Source organism: Onychomys torridus, chromosome 3 (assembly GCF_903995425.1).
Source record: "Onychomys torridus chromosome 3, mOncTor1.1, whole genome shotgun sequence".
Taxonomy (NCBI): Eukaryota; Metazoa; Chordata; class Mammalia; order Rodentia; family Cricetidae; genus Onychomys; species Onychomys torridus.
Window position 1 is genome coordinate 27,438,309 of NC_050445.1, and position 21,398 is coordinate 27,459,706.

General features: G+C 40.0%; 1 protein-coding gene across 1 annotated transcript in view; it reads left to right on the forward strand.

Annotated features, from left to right (window-relative positions):
* The first annotated feature begins 375 nt into the window (after window positions 1–375).
* The window catches only part of Tpk1 (thiamin pyrophosphokinase 1), an 85,180-nt gene continuing 64,157 nt past the window's right edge, over window positions 376–21,398 (forward strand). Inside the window, exons 1-2 of the mRNA XM_036181830.1 lie at window positions 376–609; window positions 4,805–4,916. Of these exons, the coding sequence (XP_036037723.1) occupies window positions 376–609; window positions 4,805–4,916 (346 nt within the window). The remainder of the gene's footprint in view (window positions 610–4,804; window positions 4,917–21,398) is intronic.

Sequence of the window (21,398 nt, forward strand, 5' to 3'; positions counted from 1 at the left end):
TCTTCAATTTGTGGTTTTTTGGTTTTTTTCTTTTCTCTCTGCAAGACTGTCGAGATTCTAGAATGTGGAATATGTGAACAGACATTGTGATTTCTAAGAACAATCTGTGAAGCAATTTTTCCAGTCTTATTTTATATTTGACTTGGGAAGTGTGTGTGTGTGTGTGTGTGTGTGTGTGTGTGTGTAAAACATTTTAATGCTGATTCAATACAGGCCCTTTAATCCAACCTACTATCCTTATGTTTTGAAATGTATGCCTATAAAGGAAAGTAAGAGAGTCTTGTGAGTTCTCCACCTATGAAGTTTTGCAAATATAAGTTATTTGGGCAGACCCTTTGTTGTATATCTGCCTTCTACTATGTGACCAGTGTCAGCATGAAAGTATACCAACCCCAAGCTGTGTGCACAGGCCAGCAGCTTCTTCTGGTGCACACAGTGTGGATCCTTTTATCTTCCTCATTGAAGTTTTTCCTGCAGACCATTTACTTTCTTGCAAGTGGCCTGTATTTGCTAATACAATTTAAAGAACCTGGACAGAGTGATAAAGATGACATGCTAGTGATTGACCTTGTGTTCAAGCAGTGTGCAGGAGTGTTTCATTCACACCAGGTCTGGTGGTTTACTTGCAGTGTATACAGCAGTTAGCACAGGTTTGTTCTGAGCATTAATAGTCATTTAATGAATGACTGACTGCTTTGTGACTCACCAGCCTCATCTGCTCTTTGAATCATTTATATCAACTAGAAAGGTCATTACTCTTCCTGTATTCCATGTTTTGTGATCTTATCAATTTGCTATGCATTTGCATTTTGTGAGCCTCATACTAAGGTATTCATTTTTTGTGCAAATGTTGGCATCGTTGCTAAATTTAAGGACTTAGAAATATAAACTGAATTAAGATGTCTTCCTATTTGGTATTTTTAGGTGACAAAAATTTAGGGTGAGCTTTAATAGTTTCTTTCAATTATGCCTTCTTCCCTTGCAGTAAAGAAACACAGTACAAAATGTGATGGGAATGGTGTCTTAGCCCTACAGCCCTCAATAGGGTGTGTGTGTGTGTGTGTGTGTGTGTGTGTGTGTGTGTGTGTGTGTGTGTTGCTCTAGCTCAGATTTATAGTCTGGGGAAACTGATTTCATGATACTATCTGTCCTTTTTTTGCAGCACATCTACCATGCAACATCCTTGCTGCCTTTCACTGGATTATGGTTTCAACCACATTGAGGTTGCCGCATATGTTCAAATAACCGCAACTGAAAAGGCAAACCATGATTGATTTTTGTTCCTTCTTCACTGTATAAAACTGCTTTTGACTGCAAAGAGTTATCTTAGCTGAGAACAGAGGATGGAGCAGGACCCGAGCAGTGATTCATGGGAGTAGATGGAAGTGAATGATTAGTTCATGTGCCTCTGGTCCTCAGTGATGCCATAAATCCTGCAGGGGTTCTTTAACGTCAAGCTAGATGCCTCCCTCTGTCAAATCTCATATAGACTAGCATATATTATAAACTGAGAAATCTAGGGAATGAACAAAAATTCCTTCACCCAGTCATTCATTTTTTTAAAGATGTCACATTGACATGCCAACAGAGGATGAAAGCATAATACTGTTCTCTTTTAGCCATAAAAGCTAAATTTGCATATTTATAAACACCAAGACCCTTCACATATGGCAAAACACACTTAAAGCAAGAGACAAAATGCTAATTGATGATAGTCTAAAACCTATCTGTGACTTCTCAAGTCTCCAAGCTAGTTTATTCACAAAATGAAAATGTTAAGGTGCACTGGTTCTTAGAATAATGAGAAAGGCCATGAATACCTAGCCAAGCCAAGGAAGGGGGCTTCCCACTGTGCTGCTTAAATGGGCTTTTACAGCATGTCTTCCCTCCCCAGGACAGTGAAACTGCATGCATCTCTGCTGTTTCCTTTGTGTCTGTGGGATGCTGAAGGATCTTCTCTCGGGGAGTTAATTCCCACCAGCTGAAACTTTCTTTCATCATTCTTCTCTAGAGTTTTCTAGAACACCAAACATACAATGTATTTAGCTGACTTCTACCAAAACATAAAGCAGTCCAAAAACATGGAAAAAGAGTCATTAAAAGTAAGGGTGAATATAAATACATTGAAAATAAGATATATTGCCTAATATGGGAATCCCTCCTTGATAAGCCATGGGAAGCCCCCCTCATTATCAGAAATGCCGGCGGGGGGGGGGGGGGGTAGGCAAAGGTCGAGGCCTCCATTCAGACTCCAACCTCTCTCTTCCAGCCTTCCTGAGTCCTGTGTCTGGCACTCTGTACCAGAGAGTGGCAGCTTAGCTGTCATCTCTCTGATAGTGTGGCATTTCTCCCGCGGCCCTGGAAGTGCAGTCTAAAATAGGAAACCAAGCCAGGCTCCACCTTCAGGAAATGCTCCCAAATCATTTTCTTCTGAAGCCAAAATGTTTGTAAAGAACTGAGAATTCCTGCCACCCCTTCTTCTGACAACTGCTCTTATTGTAAAAGGAACATCTTTACCTCTTTCAGGATTTGTTAAAATGTTCAGTGAGTGTGTAGTACTCGAGATGTCCATTTGTATTATATTCTGAATATCTATCTTCACAGAGAATTATTTTGCTTTGGAGAATAGGAGGGAAGAGGAAAAACAAATGTGTGGTAAACTAGCCAATCTCAGTCACTTTAAGGGAAAACTGTACAAATCAATAAAGACACACCATGCTTTACAGAAAGGTAAAGACTTTTAGAGGTAAAATCACAGCCTGTTGTGATGGCTGTTGAGATGGGAGTCATTTTCTCTTTGGGTGGTGCTGCTCATCTAGCATAGGTTTCAGACCTGGGGTACTGCCACCATCAGTCCTGACCAGGGGAGATCTGGAGGGTTGCTGGGAGGCATTTTTAAACTTACACTTTCTTACATTTAGAGAAGATTTACAGTTGAGGGCATTAAGCAGATTATATATAGTCCCCAGCTCCCATGCACACACATATACTGCCTGCAGTGTGTTCCTTACCGTGCCTTCATGTGGTCCCTTTTTAATGAGTGAGAAACTAGTGTCAACTCACTATTATCACCTGAAGTGTTTATGTAGAGCCATGTCTCTGATGCTAGTATGGAGGTCCATAAGTGAGCAAACTGTTCTTATACAACCCAGGACCACTTGCCCAGAGGCACTACCCACAGTGGGCTGAGCCCTCACACTTAATCATTGGTCAAAAAGGTTCTTTCACATCTCATCTTGCAGACTCATTTCTACCACTCAGGCATGTTATCTGTACCACAATCTATGGTGATAATTTATTTGTGCTGAAATGTGATTTTAGTTGTATGTTAGTAAATAAAGTTGACTGGGGATCAGAGCTAAAAGCAAGCCATTTAGCAGAAGTCTGGCGGTGGTGGCACACGCCCTTAATCTGATCACATGGCAGGCAGAATCTCTGTGTGGTCAAGGACACAGCCAAGCGGTGACCTGAACCTTTAATCCCAGTACCAACCATAGAGATCTGGAGGTCTGTATAGACAGGCAATGATGAGGAAATCATGTGGTTGGGCTTAGAGCCAATAAGAAGGTAGAACAGAAAGGCAATAAAAAGAGAGGTCACACAGGAGAAGGTCTCACTCTCTCAGGGGAAGGATGGCAGCAAGTGGTAAGCTAAAGGTAGTCTTGGGCTTTGCTAGTGCTCTGATCTCTTAGGCTTTAACTCTGTATTTGGTTCTGCATTTCTTATTTACTAAGACTGTTGAGAATTTCATCTACAACAATCAACCCATGCTTCTGTGTATACATTATCTTCTGTGTGGTTGTTTGTCTTTTCTCTCAACAGCAGACACCAAGTTCAAAATGTATTGCTCTTTAAAATAATTTGTTTGATTGATTTTGGCCTGTTCTGATTGAATATTGAAATAAAATGTTCCCTATTGTTTCAGTGCTTTATGTGTCTATGATAAAACACTAACCCAAACCAACTTGGGGCAGAAAGGGTTTATTTGGTCTACACTTTACAGAACATCGTTGAGGGAAAACCAGGGCAGGAACCTGAAGGCAGGAACTGAAGCAGAAGCCATGGAGGAGTGCTGCTTACGGGCTTGCTCTCCATGACTTGCTTAGCTTGCTTTCTTATTCAACCCAGGACCACTTGCCCAGGGGTGGCACTACCCACAGTGGGGTGAGCCCTGCCTCATTATTAATCAAGAAAATGCCCCCAGAAACATGCCCACAGGCCAATCCAATAGAGTTAGTTTCTTAGTTAAGCTTCCCTCTGCCCAGGTGACACCAGTATGTCTGAAGTCGACAGAAACTAACCAGCACAGCTATGTGGACATTGTGAGAATCTCAATGATGGCCACAGGAGGCAGGCTAACCACTTATAGTGCTTACATTGAATTTTGAATGTTAAAAACATGACTCTCAGATAAGTAAAGACTTTACCTGGGAAATAGTCTTTTATATATAATTAGACAAATGTTTGTTTTTTAGCCTAGAATTCTGTGTCACAAAGGGCTGCATCTTCAGTAGATGCAATGGATGGTATCTTTAGAATTGGCAGGTATAAGGAATAATACTTTATATGTGTGGCTCTGGATATATTTAACCAATTTATCAACTGTAAAACTGATAATTATAGTTAGCTGATGATATAGAACTCTTAAAACTAAATCGGCATTAGTCAGTTCTTAGGACTAAAGCATGTGCTAAGTTAGTTTGTGGTTAGCATTGTGATAAGCCACACTAAGTGTTATCCAGCTGTTGGCATGCTACAGATTGCCCCTTTCTTCCCCTTCTTCATACTCTCTCTTCTCCTTCAGGGAAAGCACAGGCTCCATGTAGACACTGGAATGGAAGGCAGCTGGTGTGGCCTTATTCCTGTTGGACAGCATTGCAACCAGGTGACGACAACAGGCCTGAAATGGAACCTCAGTGAGTAAACCCTTCTGAAAAGGGGAGGGAATTCTTTTTCCATTGCAAGAGGGTATTTGTTTTCATCAGAGATGGCTTTGAAAACATGAGCCTCTAGGTAAGCCTCCAGTTCACAGGCATCTGCACCACACCTAGCAATTTTCATCCTTAATGACTTTGATATTCACATAAGTAACCTAAGGATGAACTGACAGGTTGTTTTCTGCAGTCCCTATACTATTACAAATCCCCACCACCATCTGAATCATTGATGCTTTTCATTTCATGTTCTCCTGCATTGCGTAGAGCCTCCGAAGGTTTGCTCCTAACTTTGACTTGTTTTGTTGATGACTTACGATGGCCCAGCTTCTCTGCTATAAGCTATATGGGACATTTGTATAACTTCTTGGAGAAAATAGTATCAAAGTCTTTGCTCATCTACTAACTGAGCTGTTCCCTTTGGCCTGGACTGTGAGTCCCTCACATGCTCTTGTTATGAGTCCTACCTCAGATATTTGGCTTACAGATACTTTCTTAGAATTCTTTCCTTGTATTTTTATTTCCTAAAACTGAACTAACTAAATTAATTCTGATGAAGTCAGTTTTTCTTTTTGTTTTATGCCTCCTGATGCCATGGCTGTGATGTCCAACTTCTCTCTTGATTTATGTACAGGGGCTACACTTTACTTTTTAGAAGTAGCAAAAGTTCTGAAATTGCAAGTGGTTTTCATAGTCAAGCCTTTGAGCTCTCACAGATTAGCTTCTGTTATTAAATATTTAAATGTCTTTCAAAAATAGGAGCTACATTAAGCTATTCAAAAACTTCCTGACTTGAAAAATAAAACAGAATGTGGGATCTGTTTATTCAATAAATGTTGATGCCCCCTTCAAAAAAAAAGAAAAGAAAAACTGCCAGACATGGAATCACTCAGCCATGATTAACCACAATCTATGTCAGGCTGTATAAGAAATATGCACCACACCATGTCATTCTTCCTAACATGTTTACCATTGAAGTGGTTTGAAGATAAAAATATTATTTTTAAGTCCCTTCTATGAGTCAGTGATGAAGTAATTAGAAAAACTGGAACTGCTTTGAAACACATCTGTGGACTTGTCAGTTTGAAAAGAGAGCAGGTCTCCTCCCTGCATATAAGTGTGTAATGGCTTTGAAGCTGTTCAGCTGAAGCTGACATGAGCTCCATTAGAAGTCTTTTACAGACATTGCAACTTAAATCAACTGTTGTAGTTCCTACATTTCCCATTACTTACAAGGATTCTAAGTAGACAGCAGTAAGCTCTCTTCTAGATCTAGTGGTGACCACATTTTCCAGTGCTGGCACCAGGAAGGATAAAACACCAAGCCAAGACACAGATGGGGAGAGGTGCTGTAGCCCAGCATGCTAGTCCTGATGGTAATGGGAATCATAAGTCCAAGTATAGTTCCCCTAAGCTCTTTAAAATACCTTTCATCCTCTGGTTCCCACAACACTATGTACATGCTGAAGGGTATAATGTTTGATCTTGCCTAAATGCAGTGTGCCATTATCCATTTTTTAGTTATAAGTGGCATTGAGTTTTGAAATAATTGTTTTTCTCTACATCTTTATGATAATAAATGAAAAGCATCTGGGCATCTCATGAGCCCCACGCCTGCATGATGAAATGTTGATGGGTCCAATCCTGTGCAGGTAACTGAAATAAACTAAAAACAATAGGAGGTTGCTGTGTGCAGAGAGAAAACCAAAAGAGCCAGAAAAAGGAGATGATGACTGGCAGAGGTCAGTAAGGATGGGTGTAATCACACGGAACCCTTTATTTTTGGAAAAGTCAACAGTAAAGCTCTGACTAGATTTCAGGGATAATTTGAACTGACTTTACTTAGGTGTTGCCCCAGGGAAATTTAACATCATTGGAAACTGTTAGTACAAGTATCTCTTAATATGCCCGTTTTCAACCTTGAAGACTAAATTTGAGCCTGACTTTCTGACTCCTAAACAAAATCATGTCTGGAAGACATTGTCTCCCAGCAGATGTTCTGGTCCTCTGGCTCCTGCAATCAGGAAGTCCTAACCATCACTCCTAGATCACTGCCTCCTGAGCACTAGCACGCCAGCTTCTGACTCCTGCAGCTTCCTCGGCTCCACACTCTCACCTCTCTACTCAGCCATGTGCTCCATGGATTCTCATGGGGGTCAACTGGGAGGAGCTGGAGAAGGGCAACCACAATCAGAAGATATTGTATTTTCTATAAATAAATAAATATTTTCAGTAAAAAAAAGAAAAATTTAAAAAGTCTTTAAAAAAGAACAAATGTAATGAAATTGTACATGTTAGAATGGGTCAAAGTTAGTAGATCAAATAATAGAGAAATCTCAGTTATTAACCGATATGTAGACATACCTGTCCTTGCCATGAAAACTTTCAGAAGTCTTTGAAGTGGACAGAAACATCCCTGGATATCCTCCAGTGGGTGATGAAGCCTAATCTGGATGACCTGATTCTATACCTTTAGCCTCTTCTTGATGTGGGTTATTTTGCAGCTGAGTTTTAACTGCTGGCCATGGTGTATATGATTCCTGTTTGTATAAGTCATGTAGCTTCTTGTTCTATACAAAGAAAATGGGTTATCATTGCCTGTAAATAGACTGTTTTCTGTCTATGAGCAGATTCATTTCATCAACCCTGACCATAGATGTGTCTGTTGTTTAACTCTCCTTTGGACTGGTGGGTTTTTTGTTTGTTTGGTTGGTTTTGGTTTTTTGTTTTTGTTTTTTGTTTTTCGAGACAAGGTTTCTCTGTGTAGCTTTGCGCCTTTCCTGGCTCTCGCTCTGTAGACCAGGCTGGCCTCGAACTCATAAAGATCTGCCTGCCTCTGCCTCCCAAGTGCTGGGATTAAAGGCGTGCGCCACCACTGCCCGGCTGGACTGGTGGTTTTATTTACTAGGTCTTCTCATTAATAGCAGAAATGAAACACTTGGCATGTTTACTTCGTTTTTCATTATTTTACCCTTTAAAAGTATTCAGTAGCACAACGTATTAACACTACCACTTAGGATATTTAAAGTATCACAAGCTGTTCTATTATATTTAAAAAACAACAACAACAAAAACCACTTAATCACTTTGTGCTGAGGCTGGGGAGACAGCTCATTCAGTAAAGTGCCACACAAGCGTGATGACAGAACCCATGTAAAAAGCCAGGTGTGGCTCCTGCTTGTAATCAACAGTGTAGGGGAGGTGAGGGTGGGCAGATCCTGGAGTTTAGCCAGCCAGCCTACCCTAACTGACAAGCCAGCAAACAAAGTGCACAACTCCTGAAAAATAAGACCTGAGGTTAACCTCTGACCTCCAAACACATGTGTACATACTTGCACACACCTGTCCATCTGCACACAGACAAACATGCTCATACACATCCATATACCCACACATACTGACACCTGCACACACTTGTAAACTACACACACTTTGTGAAAGATTATTTTTGCCAAACCCAATATCATAAACACTTGCTCCTGTGTGGCTGTTTAATGGTTTTTGCTCTTAGCTTTGGGTTCTAGATGTCCACTTTGTGTTAATTTTTAGATATGATATGAGGTGGTAATTGGGAGCCAATATATTGGTTCCTATAAAGAAATTAGCTGTGGTTACAATAGGGATTGTCTGGATTCTGTAAATCACATTGTAGAGGGTACCATCTCAACAGTGTCAAATCTTCCAGTCTGTGAACACAGACTGCTTTTCATTTATTCAAGTCTTAACATTTTGTCCACATTTTGATGACATCATTGAGTTAGTTTTGTAGTCCTTTTGTTCCTTTAATTCCCAAGTGTTGTTCTGTTTTTATGTTGTATGACTGAATTACTGTGATTCCATTTCATTCACATATATCAATTGTGCATCAATTGATTTCATGTTACATTACCCTGGCTGGCTATATTAGCCAGGATTCTCTAGAGTAACAGAACTTACAGAATGAAGAGAGAGAGAGAGAGAGAGAGAGAGAGAGGCAGATAGATAGAGATGTGTGTGTGTGTGTGTGTGTGTGTGTGTGTGTGTGTGTGTGTGTGTGTGTGACTTATTACAGTGGCTTATGGAAGGCCCAAGAATCCAGTAGTTGTTCAGTCCATGAGGCTGGATGTTTCAGCTGGTCTTCAGTATAAGCTAGAAGGCTCTATGCCAGTGAAGGAATGGACTTGCTAGCAAAGGCAAGAGTAAGTAGGCAGATGGTGAACTTCCTTCTTCCATGTCCTTTAAATAGGCTTCCAGTAAGAGTTGTGTCTTCCCACTCAAAAGATCTGGATTAAAGTTGTGTCTTCCCACCTCAGATCCAGATTAGAAGTGGATCTTCCCACTTCAAATGGTTTAGTTAAGCAAAATCCCTCAGAGGTGTGCCCACCCATTTTGGGGTTTTATTTATTCCAGATGTAGTCAAATTGACAACCAAAACAGCTATCGCAATAACCTTGCTGAACAGTTTTTATGGGGTTTTTGGTAGATTCATTAGCATTTTCTTTACATGAAAATATGTCTACAATCATGGTTTTACTTATTCTTTTGAAACCTGGATGTCTCTGGTGTATTTTACTTCCCAAATGTGAAGGCTAGATCCATCAGTACACATTTGAATATAAGTACAAGGAGACATCTGCCTTGGAGAAAAGCATCCACTGTTTCACAGTATTGTGTGAATGTCTATTCATACCTGACAGGACACTGACAGCAGACCAAAGAGACAGTTGTACCTAATTCTCAATTGCTAATCCAGTGAGCTTCCTGGGGTTAATTACAGGGATGTGAGGAAGAGAGGATGAACAGGAGCATAGGTGACGTGAAAGCGGCTACCTCCGTGAAAAGCCAGCCTTGCTGTGAATGAAGATTCACAAAAGCTGTGTCATTGGCATTGCCTTGCCTTTCAGGAATCTTCTGTGAGGAGTCTCCTAACTTCTGTCTATTGTGTGGAGAGAGCCTCTTGAGCCTTGTATGTTTTTTAAGTTCCTGATCCTTATGGTCTGTGAGCTTCTTGGATCTTAGGCACAGTCTACCCACTTCAGAAGAGAACATCCTTTTGAAAGAAACAGCTATACTAACTCCACCCTTGATTCATCCCTGAGGGTTCATTCTGCTTTTCCTGTATGGTGTTCCCTGAGCCTTAGAAAAGATGGTGTGGATATCTGATTATGTTTTTTGTATTAATGGCTGAGCAATGGACCACTATGCAACAACCACCTATCCTCAGCAGCTTGACTGATGATGAATCTCTGCAATAATCACTGTCCACTGAAAAGGAGAAATAATAGTCAAGAGGTGTAAACATGATGTTCAGGTCCCTTTTTCTCTGATGCTGACTCTTCAGTTTCCCCCCTTTTAAGTGACCTTTGATGATAGGAGAATCACCTGGATAACCTACGTTATTATCACATTATGGTGATATTTTATTTGTACTGAGATGTAATTTTACTTGTATGTTAATAAATAAAGTTGCCTGGGGGTCAGAGCTAATAGCAAGCTATAGCAGAAGCCGGATGGTGGTGGCACACACTTTTAATCCTGATCACATGACAGACGGATCTCTGTGTGTTCAAGGATACAGCCAGCATGGAGACACATGCCTTTAATCTCAATACCAACCATAGAGACCTAGAGGTCTGTATAGACAGGTAGTGACAAGGAGGTCATGTGGTTGGGTTTACAACCAATAAGAAGGCAGAACAGAAAGTCGATAAAAAGTCAGACACACAGGAAGTAGGTAGGCCTCTTTCTCAGGGGAAGGATGGCAGCTGCAGTGGAGGGTAAGAATGTGGTTTTAGTATCAGCTCCTAACTACTGCTCTGACCTCTTGGGCTTTTAACTCTGCATTTGGCTCTGTGTTCCTTGTTTAGTAAGACTGTTACATCTACATCACCTCAAGGTTTTTAACTTATACCCGTGTGACTCTAAATTGTAAATGTACATTGAGTACAGGCTGTCAGTTCAACCTAGCATGTTAGGCTTATAATCGATGGACTTAAGAATGCTCTACAATAACATCTTTAATACAGATGTATGCCACTGCATTTTCATAATCACTCTGAAACTAGGCATGAAGATTAGATTCTTGAGAAAATCCATCTCAGTGTCGTCATTTATTATGACTTTTGAACACTAGTGGTGAAGACTGAGGATAAAAGAAAAACTGATCTTGTGGACATGTTTCATTTTGTGAGAGTCACAACTCCCTTTCAGCCTGATTTCTGTGACCCAAGTTTCATATTAAGTCCAGCTCAATGTATAATCTAATGCTTGGGAAACATAAAGAATCCCTTAGGCCAAGGCTATCGCTCCACCCACTTAACCATTCCCTTGTTAGCCGTGTCTCTTGTTTGTGGTCTTTATTAGCCTTAGAGGCTGTTCTTATGGGAGAGGCTGGTGTTCTACTCAAGATAGGCAGCAATCTGAGGGTGATTAGGTGAAAAGGCAGGAGACACAAGGCTTGGCTTCCCCTTGTCAATCTGATAGACATGTGTCATTAGAATCTCAGGAGATGATCTTTTGCTTCACACATCACATGCGCACCCTGAAGCTACCTGTGAGCCGTTGACACCAGTGTAGCTTTATTCCTGCCATTTCCACACGTGCACACTTGTACCATGATACAAGCTTGGATTTTCTTAGTAACTACGCAGATTTTGTCTGCCACGTGCTATAGATAATAAAATGTGCACTTTTCATGAGTTCTGCAACAGCATTTTAGAAAGATTATACTCATGTATATTTTTTGAATACCTAGTATACTGATTTTATTTGTCAAAAATAAATGAATAGAATTGATTTTTACAAATTTCTTAGTTATTAAACTCCCAATCATTCTGAAAGTTTTTCAAATACTGTTTATAAGCAAATTACCTTTTCAAGCATGTGGGACTAATGACTTACAAAATATTGCAGAAGGAGTAAGTGTATACACACGTGCACACACATTTCCCTGAATCAGTTCCAGTACTGTTGTTTGTGTTTTAGAATCTGAACTGGACATGAATGGTTTTTCTTCTTTAAGACCTTACCCTTTTAGGATTCTGCTGAGAACACAAAGAACCAACAATAATTTACTGTGTGTACTCCCCATCCTGTTTTATTTTTAGAAAACACCCAACAGTCTGACAACATTTGTAGTGGTTGATTCCAGCCAATTAAATATGAAAACAATTAGTGGGCATTTGTAGAGAATATGACAAATGGGAGTTTGTGTGTATGCCAGGTTTTCATTGACCTATGGTCAGTTAGAACAATTTTCTAACTCAAGTTGGCCTCCCAGCTTGTTTAACTGAGTTGATTTTGCAGTATTTATGTGGGCGGGTTGACTGATGAGTATGACTTCAGTGGAGGCTCAAGAGTCCCTTTCTATTTTCCCTCCTCCACGCTCCATTTTTGCACTGATTCGGATGTGGGCCCTGTGCACTCAGCCATCCAGTTAATATATCCAGACAAGAAAGCAATAACTTCAGTGATTACATGAATTGTAGAGAAAGAATCAAGGAGTGTTGTGAATAAACTTTTACTGTGGGAACAGCACACTGGGTATAATTCTCTTCTGGGCCCAAATAATAACACTTTATATTCTGAATAGTTCTTTCACATATTCTGGCCGTTCCTTTCTCTAAACTCAATCACATAACTCAAGCTTCATATTAATGTGGAGGAGATACCATTATCCTCAGAGGTGAAAAACTAAGACAGACAATACTGAATGGACTGTTCAAGTTCATATTTTCTAACTTAGTCCTTTGTGTACATGGATGAATTAATCACCCATCATTAGCTTGTCTATTAATTTAAGTTTTGGACATTATAAAGAGCTTATCTCAGAGTCCTTTCTCAAGATGGGTTTTCCTCCAAACTCGGCAGAGTAGATAGAGAACAGTTTAGCAATTAAAATGATGTAGGCATCACCTAGGATATTCACTTCAAGAGCTGAACGATTAACACATAGGCCACCATTTTGTGGATTGCACTCTAATTTACATGTAACTTAAGTTCACTGTGACAGCTCCTTACAGGAAGGATTATAAACTAAATGTTGCCATTTATCAAGTTTCTCAGGGAAATTGTAGCAAGAATTCCAGGGGGAAAAGATGTATCCAGCACTGGTGAAGGGAACTAACTTGTTCAAAGAGAGTTTTGTAGCTAGGATGGTCTGGCTGCAGTGTCCTCTCAGGCAGCTCTCTCAGCGGGGAGCTGCTACTGTTGTCCCTAGGTTGTTTGGAGGTCAAATTGCTAGGAGAGAGAGGCAGAGAGAGACAGAGAGACAGAGAGACAGAGAGAGACAGAGACAGAGACAGAGAGACAGAGACAGAGAGACAGCTGAAAACATTTGAAGAACACCACGCTTATATAAAAAGAAGTGGAGTTCAAGGTGGGGGGAGAGAGTGCTAGCCCTGCAGGCCCAAATGGAAGCACCTTTACCTAAGAATGTGGGGGTTGGAGTGATGAGCATGTGTGAGTGTGTACCTGCATGCATGCAACACAAGTTTGTTATGAAGCATACATATTTTTATAATTACAAAATGTATTTTGCTGTATTTCAAACAGTAATAAGGTAAAGATCACACACAGAACAGCTAGTAGAATACAGCAAAGAATTGCACAGAACTGTTTCCTCTCCAGACAAGAAAGTCTAATTAAACCGACTTAGGAAAGTAATGACCTCCGGCTTTGAGATTATAAAGCAAGCAAAATGACAGTTTTCTAGTGCCTCCAACCTGCTGACAAAATACTCACCTAGAGATTGTTGTTTAAAGAACTTGCTGTCTCTGTTATTCCTTCCTTGAGTTTTCCTCAAAATATACTAGAAAAGAAAGGAAGTATATAAACATTTACTTCAGTTACTGATGTGCAGGAAAAGTTGGCAACGGGGCTTAAGTTCCAACACCAGCACCGGTGACTTGGACAGTGCCGGGCTATCATATGGGTTCTTAACACATAGAGGACCAGTGGGCGACTACTAAGCCTTCCTTCATTTTGAGAGCTGGTAAACCCACAGAGAAAGGATGCACCCAGATAATCAAAGCCAGAAACTTGAATTTCTAAGAAGAAATCTCTCTTCCTAGTGTCCTGTGTGGTAGCAGTAAAAAGTTCCAGAGAAGCTGAGTCAAGATGAGAGTTGGGGACCTCTATGTGAGAATGTTGGGTGTTCACGCTGCCCTGTGTGTTTTTTTCTGCATAAGTTATTTGTGACTTAGTTCATTGCATGATGATGGCTTTGAACACTGTAAACCACAATACCCTAATTATCCTACCATCTGATGCTGCATCTTGAAATAACAACTTGTCTTTTTCAGCCATCCCTAATGTATTTATTTTTCCTATATGTATGTGTCTTAAGGAATGTACTCTTAAAAAATTATCAAAGCAAGAAAGCTTTCTGATTTTTGTGTACATTTTCATTTATTTATTTTGTGTGTGGATGAGTGGCCATGGCATAAATGTGAAAGTCCAAGTACAACTTTGTGGAGTCTTCCTCGCCTTCCATTTTGTGGATTCTAGGGCTGGAACTCAGATGCAGCAGGCACCTTTAGCTGCTAAGCCATCTAACTGACTTTCTAGTTGTTTGTTTTTTTGTTTTGTTTTGTTTTATTACCAGATAAAATTGATAAGCAATTTTACTTAGCTATTTAGAAAATTACTAACTTGTAGAGTATAAGTGAGATATCTTTCTGGAAAGAGAAATACGTTGTGGGCAATTTAAACTTGGCATATAATTAAGAAAGGTAAAGAATGAGACCTGTCTTGGTTACATTGGCTTATGTCTTACCAAACGTGGGTTATCTATAAGGACAAAGGTATTTTAGTTTCTACTGCATTCCCATGGTATGAGCTGATTACAATGGGAACTAAGTACCTAGGACTCAACTCTATGAGTAGAACCATTACAAAACTTGTATGTGGTGGGAGGTCTGGCTTTTTCATGTAGAGCTAAGAGAATAAAGACAGAAGTGGCCCCAGGAAGCTCCTCCTCTTTATTTGATGCTCCTGTAATCGTAATGTGAATATAAATAGTCATCACCTTCCTCATCATCCACTGCTGTCTGTAATGAGTAAGTGAATTGAGTATTTCAAAATCATTTTCATCTCTTGAATTATTCTTTGTATTTTTACCTTAATTGGTATAAATGTACTGTTTTGTTGTATCCTCCCAGGAGTCTGTTGAAGCATTTGATATTCAGCATCATGAGTCACCTTCCCCCTGACCCCCCACCATACCTCATAACTCCATCTCTGGTATTACTAGAATATGTTTTCCCTTTAACAGCTCCACTAGTTTCAAAGGCCATTTAAAATCAAACTGTAACAAATCATAGTGTTCCTTATCAAGGGAAACATTTTCTTTCTTTTCAGTTCTTAGTCCATGTAACTTTTCAGAATCTATGACAGTTAGTGTCATCCTCTGTACATGCTTCCTGTTCCTTTACTAGAGTGAATTTTCCTTGGATCAGATGCCAGTGCTGGTCTCCTCCTACTTATCCACATTAGTGCCATGCCTAACTCAGGTAATTAACATTTTTAAATGAGCAAGTGCATTTTACCTACATGAATTTTATAATGAGACAGAGTCAGTGGCACTATGGCAAAAAGTAATGAAGCAGAAGTTCATTACCAAAAACCACAAAAGCAATTAGGATAATGAAGGATGGGTTGAATTCTAAGTGTGGAAATTCTTGTAGACACTGCCAGGAGTTGATAGAGTTTAAAGTGATGTGACTAGAATGTGAGGTGTGTGTGTACATGTGCGTGTTTGCATGTATATGCGCATGTGTTTGTGTGTATATGTGTGCATGCATTACTAGTCAAAGCATGAGTCAATGTCTAGAACATTTCATTAAATTCTACTTTCAAATGTTGAAAATACCAAACACACACACACACACACATTTGAGGGCAAATATCATCGTAAAATAAAGGATAATGAAATCAGCTTTCTCATTAGTAGTTCTTTATTCCTGAAACCTCTAATATTTGCCTAGTAAAAACAGAAAACAGAAACCCTCCAAATACTGTTTCCTATGAGGCATTAATGATGAGGAAATATTGGGATGTCTTTGAGAGTAAGGAAGTTTTTCTTAGTTCTTGATGAGCTTGGCTCACAGGACTGTGGTCCTCAGCCACCAAAACTGCCCTGAGCTAGTGTCTTTTGGGTTCTCCTCTCTTGAATTTTGCAGAAGGAAATTCAGAGAACACAATGTGTAGATTTTAGAAAGACATTTACTATAGATCTGTAAGTAGGTGCCTAAGAACGAAAGAGCAGAGAGAGAGATCAGTTGGAAGTCCTACAATGTAGGCTGGGACTCATCCTGAGGAAATAGGGAAGCGTAAAGCTGCTAGACTAGGGGCTTTTTACAACATTTAATAAGAAACTGGGGGAGGGTTGAGCTGGTTAGCTGATTGTACCCAGCCAGGTGTCCATCTGCCTCCTCACATACAGCCTCTAGGGATAAGAGGTAACAAGGGACCAGGAACCAGAGCTCAGAACTGCTGGTCAGGGTCCCTGCCCTTGCTGGCCTGGTTTTATTCCCTGATCTCATTAACTACATCGTACCAGTGTAGACACTGGCGTTACCTTTGTTGCCATCATTTTGTCTACTTTGTCTACTGGACGAGGCTGTACCTTGTTGGTTGTACTCCCAGTCCTGCTTAACAACATCCTTAGTACTGATTCCTAACTGGCATTGATTGACAGTGGGGCTGCTTATCCAGGTTGTCCTTTCTCTTCATAGAGTAAGGGTCGTGGGGGACTTTACTCATTCCCCTAGCACAGTCAGCCTGAGGAAATAACTATTAACATGGTATTTAGCCTTGGAAAACAGATTGACAGGTGAGTAAGAAAGAATAGAGATCATGTAAAAGGAAAAAAATGGAACGTGAAACGAGGCAGGAAGAGGGAAAGTTCTTCCAGGTTTGCTAGGAGGAAGCCACCATTGGAAGAGCGAGCTCATGATTTGAATGAGATGGAACAGAGATTCGAGTAAGTGGTTTTTACTGACGAGGTATTAGTTACTCTTGGTAACACAGAAAAGTAGCAGCACTTTAAGAACAGAAGGCAGTGCACACATAAGATCAAGCCATTCAGAGCCCCAGCACTGGTGGCAATTGATATTGGCAGGGGAAAGAGAATCTTTTTTCTTAAGGGATTTAGCCACTAGAGTAGTGGGTGTATGCTCCAGGGAATGGCGCTGCACCTATGTACACAGGGTACCGTTAACTGGATTCAGTGGTTTGTTCAAAAATAGGACAAGAAGCTTGGAGGGGAACATTTGGTGAGAGTGGGAGAGGAATTGGGAGGTAAATAGGATTGAAATCCATAACATGAAAGCATGATAATCTCAAAGAAGAAATAAAAATAAATTCTTTTGTAAAAAGAACAAATTTGATTTCTATCATTTAGAGGTTTCAGGGGTATTTCACATAGACTAAAAGTACAATGACAGTATATTATCAAGCCTTTTAATAGAACCATATTGACTATAGCAGAAGATATAAGCATATGGAGATTCCTCTACCGAAGTCTAGGGCAGTTCCTCTTTGAGTACAGTGCTTGCCACACAAGCATGAGAATATGAATTTGGGTTCTAGAACCCCACACAAAGCTGGTGGTAGTACATGTCTGTAATCCTAGTATTTCTAAAACACAATGGGAGATTGAGAATGGGCAGTCCCCCAAAGCCCATAGGCACAGATATCCTGGCATATGCAAGGTGGAAGATGAGGGCCAACCTCTGAAGTTTCTCCCTGCACTGTGTGCCATGGCACTTGTGTACCTGTACACACACACATTGTTTATACATATATATTTGATTTAAATTTTTAGAGGCATAGAAAATGATACTGTAAATGGCATGCATATTTATCAGTAAGTGGAGCAGGGCATTGCCATATCAGTCATTATTCTCTAACAAACTGAAAACAAATTTGTCACTCCAAAGTTAATAAATATATTTTTCCCACACTATTCTCAACAACAACAAAAAAATGTCCATCTTCTCTTGGCCTGATCTGAGTCTGTTTGTTTGGGGGGGGGGGGGTGTTGTTGGTTTGTTTTCTTTTCTTCTGTCTTCTTGAGACCCATCATACCTTTAAGAATCTGAATATCACTGCTTGTCAAGCATACATTCCCATCCTATGCCTCTTAGCTCTTCCCATGTGCACAGAGATGTCTGCTTTGTGTATAACTTATCCCTTCTGCTCATAGGATACCTGCTTTAGAGTTGTTGCTGAGTAAACTTTTATCAAAAGACTTGCGCACAAAGTATGTATCATGTAATGTGACAATCAAGCAAACATAGCAGCTATTGTCCCATCTGGTTTATCCCCCTACCCCATTAGCAAACCATCCTCTCAATCCTTGCTAAGGTCGAAAGCCTCAGATTCATTCTCCCTTTTCTCCCTATCTCCTCTTCCAGGATCTCAGCCTGATCAGAGTCCAGATTGTCTTCTCTTTGAATACTATTGAATCACTTGTTTAACCATGCTTCATAAAGCAGTATAGATCTTTCTAAACCTAAAGTCATGACCTACCACTCCCAGTTTGAAACCTTCCAATATATTTCCCTCACACATAGAATAAGAAGCACACTCTTGCCTGTGTCTCACCTATCCAAATTGGTTGCCAAACCTGTCAGTTTTTGAATGCATCTTACCTTTCAGTCTCTGCCTAAGGCCTTTAGACTCTGTCTGAGATCCTATTCCCGAGGCCTTCTAGTATACCTTCCACGCTGTTCTATTTGATGTTACTTTGAGGAAGGAGCCTTTCTGGCATAAGTCTGACTTGGCATGGAGCCCTCCCCTGCAGAGCACTCTCCATCCCTTCTCCCTCTTTTTTTTTTTCATTGTTGAAATCATCACTATTTGAAAGTATCATATGAAATTGTAGAATGTCTTGTCTTCTCCTCACCAAAAGATAAATTTGATGAGATCGGCACCATTTGGTTCTCTACTGTACCCAGAACTGGTGGTGAATGAGTAAGCACCAATAAAATGTTTTCTGAGTAGAGAAGGAATCCTCAACAAAGATTCCCTCGTCAGAGAAAAATACAAGTTCATGATCCTAAAGATAACCAGATTTAATGGGTTGGGTCAGGTGGCTAACACTATTCCTAATTCATAGATTATCAGGAAAGGAGGACTCACTCAAAGTGTGGGCTTGTGAATGCCTTGCTACAAATGCTCAAGGAGAATGATGTAGCCATAAGTTTCTTGGGTCCCATAGCTGCTCAGACCCAAGTAAACACACAGAGGCTTATATTATTTACAAACTGCATGGCCTATGGCAGGCTTCTTGCTAGCTAGCTCTTATAACTTAACCCATTTCTATATATCTGTAAGTTGCCCCTGACTGTGGCATTACCTGTACTTTCCCACCTTGCTTCTTTCCTAGCAGTGCTGGCATCTCTCTTTAGACTCTGCTTTTCTCTTTCCTGTCTCTCTCCTTGGATTTCCTTCCTGGCTATAACCTGACTCAGCATAGGCCAGAGCAGCTTCTTTATTAACCAGTTGTAGCAATACATATTCACAGCATACAGAAAGATCCCACAGCAGAATGAAAAGCTGAACTACTGTATTCTGGCCATAAACAGGGATAATGGGTCGTGTGCTTCACAAGAGTTAGGGTAGAAATGGTACCAAGGTATTATTGGGGGACTTAGACCAAACCCAGAGAGGTTGCAGACAGAGAATTCCTGGGATAGAATCAGAGTGTCTCAAATAAATCTGAAATTATATCCTTCCTTTGAAATAACATGACTAGCTATGATATTCTTCAGAGAGCTGACATAGCCATTGTCTTGAAAGGAACCCTGTTCATCAAGGTAACACAATTCTATATGTCCAAAAAATGTTTTCCCTTACATTAATAACTTTCACATATCTATCAAGTCTATTATTACGATCAATCCATGTGAGTCTATTAAATGGGTAACAGACTTTATTAAGATATAAATTGAGGAAATGCACTCACAATTACAGAATGGAGTAGACAGTAGAAGTCGTCCTCTGATCTGACCAGGAGCGAATCCACCTCATGGGCAGGAACAGGGAGAAGGGGCATGTGACCCTTTTCCAAGTCCTTATAAGAGGTCATATACAATGGCAGGAAGCACCGCCTCCTTTGGGCCTTATAGCCCAAGGTCATGGGCAGAGCAAATACCACTACAGTCTATTATCAGGAGACAGGGTCAGCACTTCAATCCAATAAAGTCTCTTAGATTCATTGTCTTCCAAGTCATGCATAGTTCATGGCCAGTGCCTTGGAATGGACCGTCTATCTCATGCCCTAAAGTCCACAGACTAAGTTTTCTGAATCCCACTTTTTTTTTCTTTTTTGGTTTTTTAAATCTTAAAGTTTTCCCTTATTCTCCAACTAGATATAAACTTCATTCCTATGAATTCTCAAGTACATCTTAAGTCTCTTTAAGGGTCATGTATCTTTAAATTGTACTGGTCTGTCTAGTTGCCTTTATTCCCCTTTCTCTAACTGTGCCCAGTTTTAAAGGAAGAAGGAGGTGGTTTAAATGTTTTATTAATTGTTATGAATTGATTCACTTCCCTTTGGCTGAAATTCTCACATCTCTGGAATTGAAATGATAGGGAAGTTAGTATCGCAGGACTTTGTAAAAGGTTCAGCAAGATGGTGCTATCCTATGCGTGGTGCAGAGAGTGAAGAGTACGCATTGTTATGGTGATGACTGCTATGGATACTCAAAATGTCATTCTGCAGCTAATCTAAGAGTGACCTAATCTAAATGACTATCTAATATTCTAATGTTGATGACATTCTTAAATGTTGACTGTCAGGAGCCAGTGAATAAATGTAGTACCAAGAAGTCTGCAGTGAATTCAGGCCTATATCCTTAATTAAGAAAAGTTAACAGTAGAAAATCACTTCTGAGTCTTATACATAGGAAATTGAATTTCCTGATAGGTAATTTAAAATACTTTGGGAGCATAAAATACACCTAAAGCACCTGAGCTGTAAGTCGGTGACTCAGAGAACAAGGGCATACAATCCTGAAATAAGCAACAGCAAATGGCCACTTAAGCTCTTAAGAGCAAATTGCAGAAAATAAATTAATTCTCTTAAATATGCATGAAGCTTCTGAGTGGGGAAGGTACTGAAATGGGGCTGAGTGGTTTCTTTTGTTATGTGTGTTCAGAAGTATTAATAATGCCCCTGTTAGTGTAGTGTACCTTTGAGTAGAACAAATCCCAGAATCTTTTGGCTTTTTAAATTGTTTCTCAAGTAACTTACATTATAACCAGGGAAATTCTACTGAGAGAACACATTGGCCTCATCAATTTGGAAATGTGGAGAGTTAGTTTATCATAGTTAGGATCCCAGGGGGAATGGAAAATGGTTCTGATTACATTGTAAGAATTTTGCAAAGGCTGACATAACTTTGGAGAAACTTATTCTAAGTTGGAAACTACCAACAATTTTCCCTAAAATATGATTTAACCAATTTCTCCCATGCA